An 18,394-nucleotide genomic window follows, 5' to 3' on the forward strand; every position below is an offset into this window, starting at 1 on the left:
CAATGGATGACATTCTAACTCTCATAGACCCAAGGACAAGAAGTGGTTGTGTGTACTCTGACAAAAAAGAAATGACTTTTGCTACCAAACAGCATCACACTGTATCATCACAGTAACAAACTTGTATTACATGCCTTTGTCACAACCTGTTTATATATGCATACATTTAACTTGCAGTTGAATCAAAGAGTCTTGTGTGTCTGCAAACCTAAATCAACAGAACGGACTTCAAGGTATGCAATACTGCAAGGGATATCTACTACATGTATAATACCGCAAACACCGCTAGCTACCTATCTCATAATCCCATAGAGACCCCAAGCTGAAACTTCAACTAATAGGTGAATGTTGTCAAATATTCAAAATTCTAATCAGCACTTTTTGGTAGAGCAACGGTCAAAGATTAGAAGACGTAGTTAATTATCAACTTCAGTAAATTAAGCTGTTAAATATACCAAACGAAAGCTTTTTCTTTGAGCTTTAAGGTGGTGTAATTCATTTTAAAAACACCTAAGTTATGATGCTTTGAATGATCACAAGTACAGCAAAAATAGTATGCTAAATAAGTCATTTCAGGGAAACCTTACAATAAATGCGTGAAGGGACACATGACCACTTTGGATACCCACCCACCAAATTTTGTCCAATTCCGAGGGGGCCATGTGCAAAACTTTGGTGAACTGATATGGAATTACCCATACAGTAAATCCAACTAAATAAATTGCAGCACAAAGGTGGTCTTTCAATACAGGTGGTCACTAATACAGGTTGCACTGTACTTGGACACCTTCATTGTGTAAGACAAGGTTGGCATGGCCTTATCAGCGGTGGTTATTAGAGGTGTACAGTGTACACTCCCATATAGCAATATAATAGACTACAAAATTCCACTACATACCACAACATATTTAATTATATCTCTCGAACCCATTGTGGCCCCACCACAAAAATTTTACCAACAATACACCATAACCAAGAGTTCATAATATTATAGGGGGGAGAGTATCCTACTTCAGTATGCCCTGTACAAACGCGAACGGCCAAGTTATGATGCAATACTTATTGCCACATCCAGGTGCTAAATAGTCACGTGACGAAAAGTGATCATCGATATCACGCGAAGTCACAAAAATACATGGTGTGATCTAAATGGAACGGCAAGAGCAGTTTGACTTGGGATTAGAAGAATGCGTGGTAGAGATGTCTCCAGATTTTGATGAGTTGCCAACAGAACCTGCTCCTAAGAAAGCAAGACGAAGAAAGGTTGCGACTAAGAAGGAACGGGAAAGCCTTGTCAAGCAAGTTCGTGTACTATCTCTGTCCGAGGTAGCAGCGTTTTGCTTAGATGTCACCCGCTACAAGTTGACAGAGCACGTTAACACTTCAGTCAAAGAGTTTTCGTTGGCATTTGAACCCAAGGATATTTTTTTCGTTGTGAAATGTCTAAAGAGTTTGTTTATCGAGCTTTATCTAGCCTGTGCACAGAAGAAGGACAAGTTTATAACGTTTCAATTTCAGTGGCACCAGAAGTGTAGTATTTTTTTAGTCAAAAGCACTACAGAACTTGCCCAACTACCATTAGATCCATCTGATGCCACCACAAACACTCTGCTATTAGCTCGGCAACAGTGGGTGAGCTTCTATGAAGCACAAATGGTTGGACATGAAGTGGCAAAGATCTTTATGTTAGTTTTTTTGGCTGAAGTCTTCAATAAGCTGCTTAAAGGGAGCCAATCAGCATTGCAGGTATCATCTGATACAACTGCTGCCCAATGTGCCACGGTTGATCCTGTTGATGTGTACTACCGATTTGGTGGGGCAACGTTGGCAAGCATGTTGCATGGCCGCTATAAATCCATGAAGTCCGATCAAACCAAGCAAAAAGAAAAGGTATCTCAAGAGATTCATATTTTACAAGCATTAAACACAAAAAACAAGGAGCATGTACCAAAATACTTACAATATAGAGATAGAGGGTACATGTACTTTCCTTGTGAAGAAGTACTACCATTTTTGCAGGAAGTAGATCGAACTGTGAAGACGTGTTGCAATGAGGAAGGCTTTCGCAAGTATGGAAAGTTGCTGGTACAAGAAACTGTTAAGCGTGTTCACAGTGAAGCTAAGCATAAGGAGTTGTTCTCAGCTGTTCTGACAAGCCGTTTCGAGTCTACGGAAAGTTTCCAGTCATCAGTCATAGATGATGTATTTCATGAATTTGTATCAAAACTGACAAACACACGCATTCAAGAATTTTTGGACTCTTATAAAGCCACATCTGCTATTAAAAAAGGAACAGCTTCTGTCTCTGGACAAAATTTAAGGGATACTCTACTAACCCACCATGTAAACTTGAAAAGCAAAAAGAAATAATTCTTATGGACACAATAATTAGCTCATGATTTGTTCACAATATTAAAAATATTTGTATTACTTCTGTAATTTGTTGTACTGTTTCCTTTTCAGGCAGACATCTCCCTGAAAAGTACATAGAGACTGGTTCCTATATCCTGAACCAGAATGATGGGTAGATACAGTCTCCTTGATCAGATGGGCTGCTCTTGAAATCGGGTAGTTAATGGCATCCAGCTTGCCACCTGCTGATCTCTTGTACTGGCTAAATAAAGATTCCACTGCACTGCCAGATACTCGTAGAGGACTAACAAATCGGTTAGGATATCGGTTTAAAAAATAGGTGCAGAAAGACTCAAATCCATAAACACAAATTCTCAGTAAATCCCATGCTACAAAAAAAATACACATAATGATGCCAACAGCAATGTACCAATAAATACTACAAATTATTACTTACTTTGCCATGCCAGAAATTTGTTAGGCTGTATTGGCTGATTCGGAGTGGCTAGTAAACATGACATTGTAAAATAAGTACAAAAGATAGTTGTTAGGTATTTACCGGCTTCAGATAGGGAGTTGTGCCAGCTGCGAAAAAACTTGAACCCTTCTCTAATGTTTTTAAGAATTGCTGAATTGACATCGGTAACACGATCATGACTTAGCAGACCATTCTCAAAAATCTTGCTGCATGCCTCAAGGTACTTCATAGTGTACTTCACTTGATTAGCATCTTGATGTTGTTGAGTGTAGTCAAACAGTTCACCAAGTACTTGCTCCTGCTGTAAAAGAAATGAATGATGAGTATTTCATGTCATTTCTGTTTGTAATTAACCTGCATAATTTTTGCTGGTGCTACATTCAACTTGATCCATGAGTCACGGATGATGTGTGCTTCACGCAACTTTGGTATCATACGTGCATTACCATTCTTTACACGTTGACATTCTCTGTCAAACATGTCCACTATTGTTTGCCAACCAAACTGCTTATCATCCAAGGTGAAACGTTTTGTTCCACCTGGACGAGATGAGTGGAGAGCGTTGATCATGTTCTTCAGCTAAATACACATATTAATGCAAACATTGAAATGATTGATTATTTACCTGGTGACTTGGGCAAATCAACCAGTGAATTAAATGGGGAGGATTAAAAGGGTTAACAAAATATGGTTTAACCTCGTACTGGTCACTTAATTCACTGTTGATATTGTATGCCCCAGAATGGCCATGTGTCGACTTCACCACAGTCAGGTTGGGTGCTGCTCCGTCACATACAAGTAAGCTGGTAGAAAATCCATGTATCTAAAAGAATATCATATCTAAGTTACAATACTTTATATTATTTTTATTGCAATTACCTGAAATAATTGAATGGTCTCAAGTACACATGCATGTATGACTTTAGCAGTAAAATTTTCTGAGCTGGTGAAGTAGGGTCCAACTATATCAAAAGATGAGGTCAAGTCACGCCACAAGAACTGCATGATGTAGCTTGTTTGCTCAACAGCTTTGTCCTTGTGGAACAGCTCGTACACATCATGTAGAGACTGCTGGTCCTCAGCATTCATTGCCAGGCCTATGATAGTCTGGCTTCTTGAGTTCCACATTAAGCGTGAAATGACCTTTACTTCATCGAAAATCAGGACACCGTCAGCAAGGGGTTCCAATTTTCCTTGAGCCTTCTGCGATGCTTTAAATTGTTGAAATAGTTCAACTTGCTTGGCTATGCTTTCCCATGATGCACCTCCTTCATGAAGAAAACATCCAGTGTATGCTTGCAAAGTGCTTCTTGCAGGCAAGTGAAGAATATTAAAGCTTTTCAAAGCCTCGTATGCCGCAGGACTTCTTACAAACACAGAAAGAGCTACATTAGAGAGAAAGCAAACTATATAGTATGTCCACATTGAGCTGATTCACAAAAACATTTAATAACTCAAGAATAGAATTGATCAAGTTCGGACATTTGTAGTGCTCCTTGTCCCGCAAAATAATATTCCAAAAAAATCATTGGACATACTATACTATTTCATATCAGAGTAGTTATGCCTTACCAATGCGAATAGTAACCAGACTCCATCGGTTCCCTCGCTTCCCACAACCTAATCAGTAAACCGAAATTAAAATATTACATACAAATTAAATGTTAAATACCATTTTTCTTCTGATCCTTGTAAAAGTCAGCTCGTTCTTTGTCTGCCTGCCAAATATCTTTAATAGCTTCTCTAGAACCACCAGCCTCCTGGTAGATGTCCTCCAGCTGATCCTTGTGGTGGGTTTCCAATTCATCTGTAATTCTACACATTTCATCATGCTGAGAATCATCCAAGGTGATATCTAGCTTTGAAAATTTGGCTAACAATGCCTTGTCTTTGGATCTTTCTGCTTGCATATTTTCCTTCCGTTTCTTTACACTAGCTGGTGATAAATACATTATTGGGTAATTAGAGCTTGCAGACTGTCGTTTGACCCGCCTACAAGGACTGACATTTTCTGAGATCTTTTTTCGATCCTCCAAGCGTGAAACAAGACGTTTGCAATGTGTACAAAGAACTTCATCAGAAGCTTGCTCTGCAAATGTGGCATTCTTTGGTAACTTATACCAACGCAAGCAACTTTTTGATTCTACCCGCTGAAATGGAGATTCAGTCAAGTTAACTTGCTTGTTGTGAAAACGGAGCACTGAATAGTATTCATCTTGATATCTCTGATAGCTGATCCCTGGACAAAACACAAACCCCTTACAATGCCGTAAACTGTTGCAAAGCTCAACAAATTCTTTATCCGTAGAAACCACTCCCTCTTTCACAGATACTAGCAAAGCTTGAACATTATAACAATATCTATCTCCATTGCTGTTCACATACAAGACCATTCTTACACGATTTACATATCCAGCAGGTGGATGGTAGTGTACTGTTCTGTGAGTAATTTCCAAAATGCTGTTCTTGTGTGAATCTTCAAGAAAAGTAGGCTTCAGTTCAGGAAACTTATCTACAACCAACTGCTGGAAATGGCTTAGAGGCGGGACAGTACTTATTCCATCACGTTCTACACTCCTGTCATTCTCTGATAAACCTGACCTCGAACTTTCATCGTCTTTTGGTATCAATTCCATAGCACTGCTCTCCACAGAAGACACGCGTGCCTCACTAGAGTTTGAAGTCTCTCCGTACATTTCTTCTTCGATTGGATTTACCACTTCTACTCCACCACTGATGGTACTAGTAAGCGATAATGAACCTTCAAGCAGCGGTGCTGGCGAGGATGTTGGCGTTGGTTCAGTTTCCAGAAAGAGGTGCGTGGTTGGCAAATCAGGAGCAACCTTGAGCTCCGTTCGCAACCGTTTTGAGACAGGAGCATAATCCGGATCGCTACTATTATCGCGGCAGATCTTGGAACGGCTAAATGGCCTCGTTGGGGTAGTCTCCATCCCACAAGTTTCTTCACATCAATAAACGTTAACGATATGGCACGAGCACACCACAACACGTGCTTGAAATTTTACACTTCAGGTGGTAATGCAATATCCGATAGAAAGCGAAGGTAAACGGAAACACTTGGCCGTTCGCGTTTGTACAGGGCATACTGAAGTAGGATACTCTCCCCCCCTATAATATTATGAACTCTTGCCATAACCTAATTAGTATTTACTAAAAAAATCAAAGAATTTGAAGTAGCACTTCTTGAAATATTAAGGATTAAAATTTTTAATGGAGCCTTTCTGAACCTAAATTAAATTGATATCTCATAGTTTATGGATTACTTGAACTATTAATTAACGGTCTTTAATCGCTGAAAATGTTATTTCAAAATATTAACACAGCGGTGAGCTACAGTTGATTTTGGATTTTGTAACTCAAGACAAACCAATTTTTCATGAAATATTCAAAATATTTGTGGTCATAAATCAGAAACTATGTTCTGTATGAGGCTAAAAATTGGTGAGCACCATAGGTACTACAAACACACCAAGTTTCGTCAAAATCTGGGAGGTGACCCAACAATTTCTCGGTGATTTGACATTGAATGACCCATGTACCTACCACCAATGGATGTGTATTATAACGTAGATCAAAGGCATAAGGCTGCAATCGCCATTCCATGTAGTGGGAAGTAGCTGTGCTTGAAAAACCTATTTATAAACTTGGGGTAATGGCGATTTTTTGGCACTGTCCAGCAAACGGGACATGCTAGAAATTCCTATTAATAAACTCCCTGGTGCCAGTTTGATGACGATTAATATGCAGCAAAATCCAGGGTCAATCGGAGCTACTGTTCGGGAGTTAGCTGGATCACGGACAGACAGACAGCATTTCAGCTTTATATAATAGATATACATTGTGTGTGGGGTGTGCAAAATTACCCCCATAATACAGTGTATATAGGGAGTAATTTTCCAGGAATATCCTATACATATTGGAAAGTGACATGGCACAGGGGTACGGAAAGCAGAAGTAAACACTCCCATACACAGGGGTACGCTAATCTCTCCTGAGAGTGTATGTCTAAAATTGCACTTACATACAAAGTAATAGGAATATAAACCAGCTTATAGAGTTAGCTATGACACATTGTTTTGGACAGCCAGTAGGTCTAGAGAGTTTAAAAGCGAATCACGGACAAAACTTATACTGAGGAAAATCTCAAAAGTATAAATAAATTTTATACCAGTCCGGACAGAACATACAGAGGGAAGGCTGGTACAATAATTAGACTTTCCAGAGAGGTTTAGACAGACCTTTTGTAGCAATGGTGGTGTACAGTATAGATAACAAATTGTCACCAAACCCCTATCAAAACAAGTACACGAAAAAATTTGGAATTTTTCAACTAGAGTAGGGACCATAGCACATTGATAAAAAGTACTGAAACAAGTTGGGGTAGTCCATGATATTAAATCACAGTAAAACAATAAGTGTTGTATCCCTACTGTGCTCAAGATACCATAACAGAAATGTACAGTAGGGATATAACACTTCTTATTGTTTATTGTGATGCAATATCACGGACTACTCCAACTTGTTTCAGTACTTTTTATCGATGTGTTATGTATGGTACTTACTCTAGTTGAATGAAAATTCCAATTTTTTTTCATGTGCTTGTTCGTTAACTTTGTTTTGTAAATAATTTTATTATGACAGGTGAACCCACGCATACCGCATCTGAAATTCCCAGCCCCTTATTGTCTGAAAAGTGAACTATCCATCACGCTTCGTTGCCAGCTATGTTCAATCCATTGCAGGGCCGGAGCCCAGAGATTTTGAGTGGTCCGGCCATCCATGGACTGCAATGAAGGTCATAGTCATACACACTACTCAGTTTTTATTGATCTAATATGATCTGTAAATCAGAGATTATCTGCTTTGGTATGTTACTTAACTGCATGTGCTATAAGTACACATAGCATGCTAAGCTAGAGGGGTCAGGGGGCATGCTCCCCCGGAAAACTTTTGAAAAGAGATACTCTGAAATGGCATCTGGAGGCTATGCAAAGTTTCTTCTTTTTGTTAACATCAATGGTAATTTTGTGCTACATTACCAATTAATTGAGTTTCATATCTGACTATTATAGCTAGTAGCTAATTTTGTTTTCATGATGTATACAAAAATTTCTCAACGTGAAAGTTTAGTTTTAGATTGTAACTGCATGCTAATGCATGACACGCATGATCAATTAGCTCAATGCAGATGACTCACTGGGTATTTTAAGACAGTTAACACAGATGTCATGGCTTAGACTATAAGTACTGAATGCTTTATTAGAGTATAACGATGACTGTTCTATTAGAGTATATTTTGATGACTGCTCTATTAGAGTACCTCGATCTTTTCACTAAAATCAAGTAGCTGAAAAGTGATTGGCTGGACCGTGGCTCTGGCCCCAACCCATTGCACAGCATTTTGAATCAATAACTGTTTGTAAAGCACTTCTACAATCCACGCATACCAAAAGAAAGAAATCGTGCCGCACGCCCCAATTATATTAATTATCGTCTGAAAAAGTGAAGTATCCATTACGCTTCGTTGTCGGCTATGTTCAACCCATTACACAGCAGTACAAATCAAGAACTGTTTGAAAAGCAACTCTACTTTCAAAATAGCCACTATGAAAAATACAGACTATTTCCGTTACGAAGGGAAGCCATCACGTGCTATCACCAAATCAACACTTTTCGCTGTCAGCAAAGATGAATGGGACACAAAGGAGGACACTGGTAAGTCCATGAAGGATGCATTGTACGTACTGCGGTATGCCAAAAGGCACCTGTCAGGCCGAAGCGACGTTGAACAGTAAAAAAATCAAGCCCGTAGCCTTAGCCGTTATCGAGTTATGCTTGTCTGAAGGCATCAGTCAGTTACTCAGTTAAAAATCTCGTTGAATAAAGTTTTTTAAAAATTCCGTAGCAACTTGTTGAAAGCATTTCGGGTCGATATGAAAGCTTAGTTTTACCTAACCAATACTGCTTCATCGCCGTCTGGGAAAATCGAGGTTGGTTTTCGGGTGATATTATTTCGTGGACCACGCCTACTCCTTTGTGGTCCCTACTATACAGTACTATCGTACTGTATTATGATTTGCCTTTAAACGTCAACATGTAGTACTACTCAGAAAGCAATTGAAGCAAGACTGAAAAAAGCTCCAAAAACGTAAGTTGTGTTATAACAAAAACAGAAACACTTCAATGTCCACAAGGTCTGTAGTCCTAGGCGAATAATGATGCCTTACATCCACTTCAAAGTAGAAATTTTAGACTAATTTAAAAAGTCAAAATGGAAAAGGAGAGCAAATGACTACTAAGTTATACTTTTTATCACTACAACACTTTGAAATGAATACCTAGGCTCACATGTCTGATGAGTATATATACACAAGACACTGTTACAGGAAAGCCACACTCCTGGTCAATTATTATGGAACATTTCTGAATTAATGCAACTCACCAATTCTTGAGCCGAGGCTACACCACCTAATCTCATTAACACCAGGAGGTGGGTAAAACATTGAAAAATCAGTTTCATAAGTATACACACACCATCCTATTGGATGTCTATCACCACTAATACGAATATAGCGTGGAGCACATACCTACAAGAAAAAATAGATGATTTTAACATAAATACAATCAGCTAGTGCAAGCAGTAACGATGTAGTCACGCAAACTTATACGATGAGGTCACAAGTGCAGCATAAAAGGCAGTAGGACAATGTGTTTGTGGTAGCTAGTGCACAATATAGGAAAATGTATGTACATACACACACTAAGCAAAGTACAATAAAATACCAGTAAGGTATGGTTGCACCCTAGCCCATATGGCCCTAGCCATAGTCAGACCCTGGTAAGGTAAATCAGTAAATAACAGACATGTTAGTCTCGCGTGGCACCACTGTCTCACCTCCTCTTTTTGTGATGTTATTGGTCAGCAAGATAGGGTCTGGTGAATTACCACTGGCCAAGTTGCATTCACAGGCAAACAGTTACTATAGTTTCTTGCTGTTCTTGTCGGGAAAACGGTACGTAGCAACAGTATCAGCCCTGTTCAAATAGTTGCAGTAAAATTTATGTTCTGCCATACCAACGTACAGCTAACCAATGAAATCAAATTCACTGAATTTTAGTTGAAATTTACAACTCTGTCAGGCAATTCACCAGACCCTATCTTGCTGACCAATGATGTCACAAAGAAAAAGGAGGCAAGATCGCAGTCTGGCCACGTGAAACTAGAGCATACCTTGGCCAGCCCCACACAGCCTCATTAAATAACTTCAAAATTTCCACAATGTCAAGTAGTTGTCGAGGGGTTTTTCTATAAGGCAGAGAAAAGGTAGCTTACTGCTAGGTTGTGAGTAAGTGTTAGGTGAAAGTGTGCAAATTAGCAATGACTAATGTACTAAACTACAATGCTACAGGCCATCATAAAACTTTTAGGATAGATTAATGGAGTACTGTGCCACCATGACAATTGCTGATAAGCCTTCTACACAATTTAGAGATCCAAAGATAACGTGGGCAAGGCCATTCCTGATTACCACGGATCAGAGGAGGTTGGAATCATAATAAGCGCTACGAAAATTTTCATTCATATTTGAGATTGTATTGTAAGGTGGGGTATAGCATTGAAGTAAGGCGGCAACATTCAGTGATGGCCATGATACTCATTTCTAACCTTCTTCATGGCGGCCAATTGTTGCTTTTGTTCATCTGGAAACTTTCTTAATCTTTCTAGTCTTGTGTGATCCCAAAAACTAGGGCATCACCACTACAGTCTTAGTGAAGTAGGCTGCATAGGATGACTTCGTGAGTGTTTATTCATACTGTTTTCTTGAGTGGAACTTCTCTGTCTTACTAGCTCGTCAACAAAGACATTTACTGCATCCCTGGCCTGGCACAAAGATTTCGCGTGATTTCTATGTAGCCCAAGTTTAAAGAACTAACCTATTCAGTGGGGCTTAACAGGGCTTATTGTGTCAATGCCATGTACTTGTCGTATTTCATCAATCGGGAGGTATCTATTTCAGCACCAAAGGAGGTCCAGGTCCAGCATGCTTTTCAATACAAAACCATTGGGCTGGCATGCACGCTTCCAACCCCCTCTGATCACAGATGAAGGTAATTAATTGTGAAATGAGGGTCTCTAGAATTCTCAGTCAGTGTGTTCTGACTTTGTTAGAAAATTTGCAACTTTACTCACTAAGGCCGTTGAAGCAGTATTGTAAATGACTAATGAAATGGGGGTGGGTCATCAATCAACAAATAAAAAACAAGAGCTGTTCCAACACTATTAATGACTTAAGTCATAGACAAACAATAAACAAACTATAACTCAACCTTAGTGACAATGAACAACAATGCATTATAATTAGTGTCCCAATTTGTCCTATCATTGCCAATTGCCCACCATTAACTTACAAGAAGTCCACCATCTCTCACTCTTACGGTGCCTCCCATGAACTGTCCATTTTTTTGCTCATCATTAGCATTACCTAAAATTGAAATATTGGATATGTGAATAACAATATCATACACACATTCCACTATTAGTGCTAGTATATATATAGTGTATAACTAATGCTTGCAATACAGAGGGGGGGGGGGGGGGGGACGATGACAATGCTCAGTGTGTAGGATGCACTGAATGTGCTGAAGGCAGCTAGCTAGTCTGGATGGGTGAGGGGTAGTGTTTTGAGATGTTACAGTATCTGAAAATAATGCAAGGTGCTATCTGACAGTGTTCAATGTTAGACATAAAACATGACAGCAAAAAGAACATGCAACACTCACAAAGTAACACAGCTACAGCGTGATAATTATTTTTAGAGGTTGCATGTATCAATATACTGTACTCTAATAGAGAACAGTCAAAATAATTAAGCAGTGGCAAATTTTGCAAACTGTGATGGCTTGTCATTAGTCAGATAGGGAGCAATGTAAATTATCCAGTGTAGTACTGTCATGTATGTAGTAGTGTATGTACCCCAATTACAGCTATAAAAATTGACTAAAAACACCCTATATGCGTAAACTTGATTAAGATGCAATGAGCATGCAGTACTTGTTTATAGTGGACATTTAAATTGTTGAGCATAAGGAAAAATTAGGAATTTTAAACAATTATCTAACTCACTACCAAATTAGTGGAGGCTCCAATCTACTGCCTCTAAACTGCTGTAACTTACACACCATATCATATAACCCTATAAAACTATCTATTGCTATAGCCCAAGGAATTTGATTATCGAGTTGCTGTTTACACAAGAGCAACCGAACTTTGCATGGGTGAGATCAAAGGAAAAAGTGTACTTTAAATTTCACAAAGTAAACTTTAGGGCAAACAGTGCTTTATTGCACTGCAAAGAGTGCTTTATTGTATTAAAGCACTCTTTGCGGTGCAATAAAGCACAGTTGCTCACGTGCTTTACTGCAGGCTAATAGCCCGCGGCATTTACACCAGTACGACTAATCACCCAAGCCGGTGAAGGCTGATAGCCCTCACCACGCTGAGTGGTCAATTACCCCAGCCAATCCAAATTCCTCCACTGGATTGCTTTTATAGACATACCTAAATGCTTCGATGATGGGTAGGAGAAGGTAACGTTGCTGTTACGTTTGTTAATGTAAACGGACAAGTCCTGGAAATATCACGGAAATACTTCACAATAGAATCGATTGTGGGTTCTGACCAAAACCTGCCAAAATACGTGATGAACGTCTACCATGCCAAACTATGCGTGAGCTACTTTGTTAAACTAGTTTGTGCGTATTCAGGCTGCTAAGTTATAGTTACTAGTGCACAGTAGGGATATAACACTTCTTATTGTTTTATGGTGATTTAATATCATGGACTACTCCAGCTTGTTTCAATACTTTTTATCGATGTGCTATGGTCCCTACTCTAGTTGAAAATTCCTAATTTTTTCGTGTACTTGTTTGTTAACTTTTTTTGTAAATAATTTCACTATGACTGGTAAACCCACGCATACCGTATTTGAAATGGCACCGCGCGCCCCAGTTATATCAGTTATCGTCTGAAAAGTGAAATATCCATTACGCTACGTTGTCTGTTATGTTCAACCCGTTACACAGCATTTCGAATCAAGAACTGTTCGAAAAGTACCTCTACAATCCACACATACCAAAAGAAAGAAATCGTGCCGCGCGCCCCAATTATATTAATTATCGTCTGAAAAGTGAAGTATCCACTACGCTTCGTTGTCGGCTCTGTTCAACCCATTACACAGCAGTACAAATCAAGAACTGTTTGAAAAGCAACTCTACTTTCAAAATAGCCACTATGAAAAATACGGACGATTTCTGTTACGAAGGGAAGCCATCACGTGCTATCACCAAATCGACACTTTTCACTGTCAGCAAAGATGAATGGGACACAAATGAGGACACTGGTAAGTCCATGAAGGATGCATTGTACGTACTGCGGTATGCCAAAAGGCACCTGTTGGGCCGAAGCGGCGTCGAACAGTGAAAAAATCAAGCCCGCAACCTTAGCCGTTATCAAGTTACGCCTGTCTGAAGGCATCAGTCAGTTACTTACTCGGTCAGTAGAAAATTCTGCCGAATAAATTTTTTTTTTAAATTTCGTAGCAACTTGTTGAAAGTGTTTCGGGTTGATCTGAAAGCTTTTTTGTGCTTAGTTTTACCCAACCAATACTGTCTCATCATCGTCAGGGAAAATTGAGGCTGGTTTTTGGGTGATATTACTTCGTGGACCACGCCTACTCCTTTGTGGTCTCTACTATACAGTTACTTTCGTACTGTATGATGTTCCATTACGACGGTGATACCATCGTTATTACACGAGTCCAAGGCGGAGCCGAGGACAAATGTAACAACAATGATATCATCTGAGTATACGGGATACGACTATTTTATATCCCAGTGTGCGGGAGTGCATGGAAGTTTATGGATAGTAAATTAAGTTCCGGTTTGAGTTCCTGCCACTGTGCTGAAGATTTCGTCCAAATTGTGCAGAGATTCAACTTCGTAGCCACAACAGAGACCCTCCATACCGCCTAAAAACTGTAGCGAAGGGCGATGTTACGAAACAGCAGTTCCAGGTACGATTCGCCTTTGTCAGAAGTTGGTATGGTGGTGTCGCGTGGTGTGCAAGAGAAAAAAATACCAACAAGTGGCTACTGTAGTCCGAGGTAGAACAATGAAGCTAGAGGTTATCAAAAGAAGTTAGTTCTTTACCATAGCGACCGTTGGGCCTGATCGCTGAGCGAAAATCGGCACAGACTGTTCTTGACATTTATTAAACATTAAACTACTGTATTGGTGACTTCACTGACTTGTAGTGTTACTGTGTAAAGCATTGACTGTTTTCTTTTAAGATTTAGCAGATTTAAGTGCTGTATTGGTGTGTTTTGTATTAATATTTCCTATTTGGCTCTTTGTTCCATTGGTAAACAATACCATTCACGGTTATTATGATGTCACAAACAAGACTGAATGGCTCCGCAACAGGGTGATAAGGTAGTTATCACTGGTGATAACTAATATATCACACAGTAGCAGCGTCACTCTGTCTATAGTGTAGCTGTATGGTAGTTATATATAGTCCAGTGTGGTGCTTTGACATAATTCATGCAATGTGTGTTAATTATGAGTCCTAGTGTATGGTGAAGCTACACGACTAGAAAGTTCCATAAATCATTTAAAGCCTTGCTCGTGCTTCACCTCGTGCTTTATTAGCATCTCGGCCATGCCTTGTGCTTTATTTTTCATATAGCACTTGCATCATCTAACCACACAATAGTGCAAAAGAGACCAGTAATCCCTGTTCCCATTCACTTAAGGGCATGCCCGCTACAGCATAAGCGCAGAGGCTACTAAAACGTTCGACTGAAGTTACAGAGCTCTTAGAATGTGATGCTACGGGCATTTATATATCGAACCCACCATATGCGAAACCACCATATGGCAGTTGTGGCTGTGAGAGGGTTAACAAAGTTCAATTGGGGATCATAGAAAAAGTAAGGAAACAAGGGAGGTCGCCTACACCTGCAGATATACTAGTGGACATTCAATCCCTACTAGGTGACCTCCCTTGTTTCCCTACCTTTTTTCCTATAATCCCTAATCAAACTTAAAATTCCTATTTTTTTTTATACTTGAATAGCATTGGTACCTGCACTGCGTGCAGGACCATATCCACAGTAACTAAAAGCAAGAGTAAATAATATTATTTACTCTTGCTAAAAGTCATAAGCATTAAATGTATATATTCACACAACATGCATGGTGATATCACTTTCAAGCCTGAAAGCAATATCATACTGAAATGATGTGACTATAGCAGTACTGCATGTATCTAAACTAAGCTAAGACAACTATAGTGATGTGTATACCTATATGTTTACCACACAGGTGTGTACATGTACAATACCTGTATATCATTCAACGACTTTTAACTCACTGACCAACATCAAAAAGAAATGACCATAGCATTGGTACCTGCCCTACAGGACTTGCTATATTGTATAGTGCATGCATAATATTATGTAATACATTTAAGCTTAACTCTTTGCATACTATCTCCACATAAATTTAATGTAATGGGAAGTTTCAGTACCATTTATTTATGTAGCTATGTAGCATGCATGGTGGTGTCACATTAAAGATGAGGCAGTTTCCAGCAAATACAATGAAATGATGTAAGCACAACAATGCAGGCAGATAAGCTTAACAGAAGAGCAATACGTAGCTAGCTAAGTTAAACAATAGTAATATATAATAGTAGTACCTGTCATGCAGGCCATACATGTAATAATAACATGAGACATTTAACTGACAGCAAAAAGAAATTATAACATAGCTTCAGTATACCTGCCCTACAGTAATGGTACCTGTCCTACAGTGCAAGAGTTTCTCTATTAAATCTCAAGTAAAATTGTGACTCCCACTTGTACAAAGTTGTTTAATTTACTCCAAGCACACCTACACTCCAGCAGTACTACATCCCGTATTAAGCCTGCCTATACATGCAGGATTTCATTGTGAGAAATGACTGACAATGGTAAGGATACTCACTCAAAACTGTAATGTTGAAACAGTATCTACTCTATATATAAAGTATAGATATTTCCAGCTATAGCTCACCAAAATTATCTTTATTTTCATACTAAAAGCATTATAAGTTGATGTCAAAGTATTTACACTGAGAGTGAAAATAAAATGGCACATATATTCAGAAAAGAATGTTGTACAAATAAGGTTCAGAATCAGAGAAAAACGTGTTGTTTTTTTTTTACAACATAGAAAAAAAGATTGCATTAAAAAGGTTACCAAAGCAAAATAAAAATAGAATCACCCATTGGAATCGAACCCACACTCTTGTAATTGTACTTGTAAGTCTAAGGCATATGCTGTGACCACTTACCTAAACCTCCAGTACTAACAAAGCACCATCTTATAAAGGCAAGTATACGTTGACTGGTATAGGTGTTTATACTGTACTTGCGGTTTACAGAAAGAATTCAAGCAAATTTTTGTCTACACCCCTGCACTAATCGCGTTATAAATGACAAACAACAGTTAGAAGCTTCATTTAACAACGATGTAATCCTTAGATGATGAGCACTTTGTTTGACACAGCAGCTGCTCCTACACATGCATTGGTTAGTGAGATAATCGTCTGACATCAAAGGAATGAAGACAGACAGACAGCTTTTCATATATATATATATAGATTGTAACATTAGTATAACTGGTGAACCCACGCATACTGCATCAAAAGAAAGGATGGTGCCAGAGTTGATGTTTTCATCTGAACATGCACCCCAGATTCGCAAGTGAAGTGGCCGTTATGCTTCGCTTTCAGGTTATGTTCAGCCTGTTTCAGTGTTACAAATGAAGAACAATAGGAGAAGCATCTCTGTAATCAATCCAGTCACCACAGAAAATATGGACAATTCCTGTTGTTTACAAATGTAGCCATCGCACTACGACAAATCAACACCTTGGGCTGTCAGCAAAAAGAAATGAGATACAAAAGGAGGACAAAGTCCATGATACATGCATTGTACATACTGTGGTATGCCAAAAGGTACCTGTCAGGTTGAAGTGACGACAGTGAAAAAATCAAGCCCATATCCTTAGCCATTATCGAGTTATGCTTGCCTACAGGCATCAGGCAGGCTAGGCAGTTAGTCAGTAGAATATTCCATTAAAAATTTTCTTTAAAATTTTTTAACAATTTATTGAAGCATTTGGGGTCATACTGAAGGCACTTTTGGGGTTGGTTATACTTAACCAATACCGTATAGAGGGAAACTTTGGTGGGGAAAAACTTTGGCGAATTTGGCGACTCACTACAAATTTGCCAAAGTTTAACCCGCCAATTACTCATAGGGCCTGAGATTAGTTATAGATTGAGCTTGAATTCGCCAAAGTTTATTTCGCCAAATGCAATTTAGCTTGCTATTCGCCAAAGTTTACCCCCACCAAAGTTTCCCTCTATACGGTACTTGCAAGGTGCCAGGATGATATTGTGAAGCTGGTTTTTGGGTGATATTGTTGGCCAACAAAACTTGAACCCCTAATATACAATACTACTATACTGCATGATTTAATCCCATGACTGAAGTAGTGATTAATGTCCACTAGTTTTACCTCCCTTGTATCATTACTTTTTATTTCTTTGCCCCAAACTCAATTAAAGTTCTTACTTGTACATAATTGTCTAAACTATAAGGTTATCAGTTGTTTGGAACAGTAACAAAGACAGACCGTCATGGTGTCAGTACACATCTGGTGTACTGGCAACTGTCACAGTGCAGCCACATGGAAACCAGAAGACCCATTGGAGACATTGTGACAAACTATGTCTGTCCTAAGTTCACATTTAAGATGTTATCCCCTGAGAGGCTTGCAAAACCTCTGCAAAAGCACCAAGTTGGTGTGTGCCAAGTGATACCATCAGGCAACATCCTCAGCTCAGCACACAGTGATCCAACCTTGTGGTCATCGTCAGCTTAGCTGTTGCCCAGGGGTCTGACTGGCATGGTGTTAAAAAAACAACACACACACTATAAGAGGGGATATTCACATACCACGATTATCATAGAGCCGTTGACCAGCTACACCACCACCATCCAATCCTACACATACTCCAGGGTCCACTGGACAATTATACACCACTCCATAAGGAAGGTTATGGATGCCATCATTGGGTGGAGGTGAGGTGTGGCTTCCTTTTGGAGCACCCACAATAATGCTGGAATAAAGACAGATTAGTCACACAGATTGTTACCCTATTAGGATATCGTAGGTGTTGTGTATGTGTCTGTTCCAGCTGCATTATATACACAGTGGTTTTGCAATTTTGCATGAAATGCAGTGTGTGGGTGCGTGTGCACATCACACTTGGTTGTTTTCTCCTTCTTGGAGTGATGCCATCATATCTCTACTCTGGAACAATGAAAATTGCTGCGTGTACAGCAGCCTCACGCCTACCCACCACCATTGTTGAAAAATCATCCATAAACACATGCACATGTAGCCACAATAAACATCTCATTAAATAAA

General features: G+C 39.2%; 2 protein-coding genes across 3 annotated transcripts in view; both read right to left on the reverse strand.

Moving 5' to 3' along the window:
- The window catches only part of LOC136249453 (integrin alpha-V-like), a 58,489-nt gene that overhangs the window by 39,033 nt on the left and 1,062 nt on the right, over positions 1 to 18,394 (reverse strand). Inside the window, exons 2-4 of the mRNA XM_066041462.1 lie at positions 17,920 to 18,083; positions 11,261 to 11,334; positions 9,294 to 9,438 (exon numbers count right to left, since the gene is read on the reverse strand). Coding sequence (XP_065897534.1) covers positions 9,294 to 9,438; positions 11,261 to 11,334; positions 17,920 to 18,083 — 383 coding nt within the window. The remainder of the gene's footprint in view (positions 1 to 9,293; positions 9,439 to 11,260; positions 11,335 to 17,919; positions 18,084 to 18,394) is intronic.
- LOC136249452 (uncharacterized) lies at positions 994 to 7,213 on the reverse strand. Of its 2 annotated transcripts, XM_066041461.1 has the most exons (8): positions 4,503 to 7,208; positions 4,403 to 4,450; positions 3,710 to 4,215; positions 3,456 to 3,653; positions 3,185 to 3,409; positions 2,912 to 3,131; positions 2,810 to 2,857; positions 996 to 2,741 (listed from the first exon to the last, which is right to left on the reverse strand). In XM_066041461.1, exons 1-8 carry the CDS (start codon positions 5,779 to 5,781, stop codon positions 2,428 to 2,430), a joined length of 2,838 nt encoding a protein of 945 aa, XP_065897533.1. In that variant the 5' UTR covers positions 5,782 to 7,208; the 3' UTR covers positions 996 to 2,427. The 2 variants fall into 2 exon arrangements, with proteins under 2 accessions (XP_065897532.1, XP_065897533.1); XM_066041460.1 differs by having other exon boundaries at positions 994 to 2,741; positions 2,810 to 3,131; positions 4,503 to 7,213.

The sequence above is a fragment of the Dysidea avara genome, chromosome 3, assembly GCF_963678975.1.
Source record: "Dysidea avara chromosome 3, odDysAvar1.4, whole genome shotgun sequence".
Lineage (NCBI taxonomy): Eukaryota > Metazoa > Porifera > Demospongiae > Dictyoceratida > Dysideidae > Dysidea > Dysidea avara.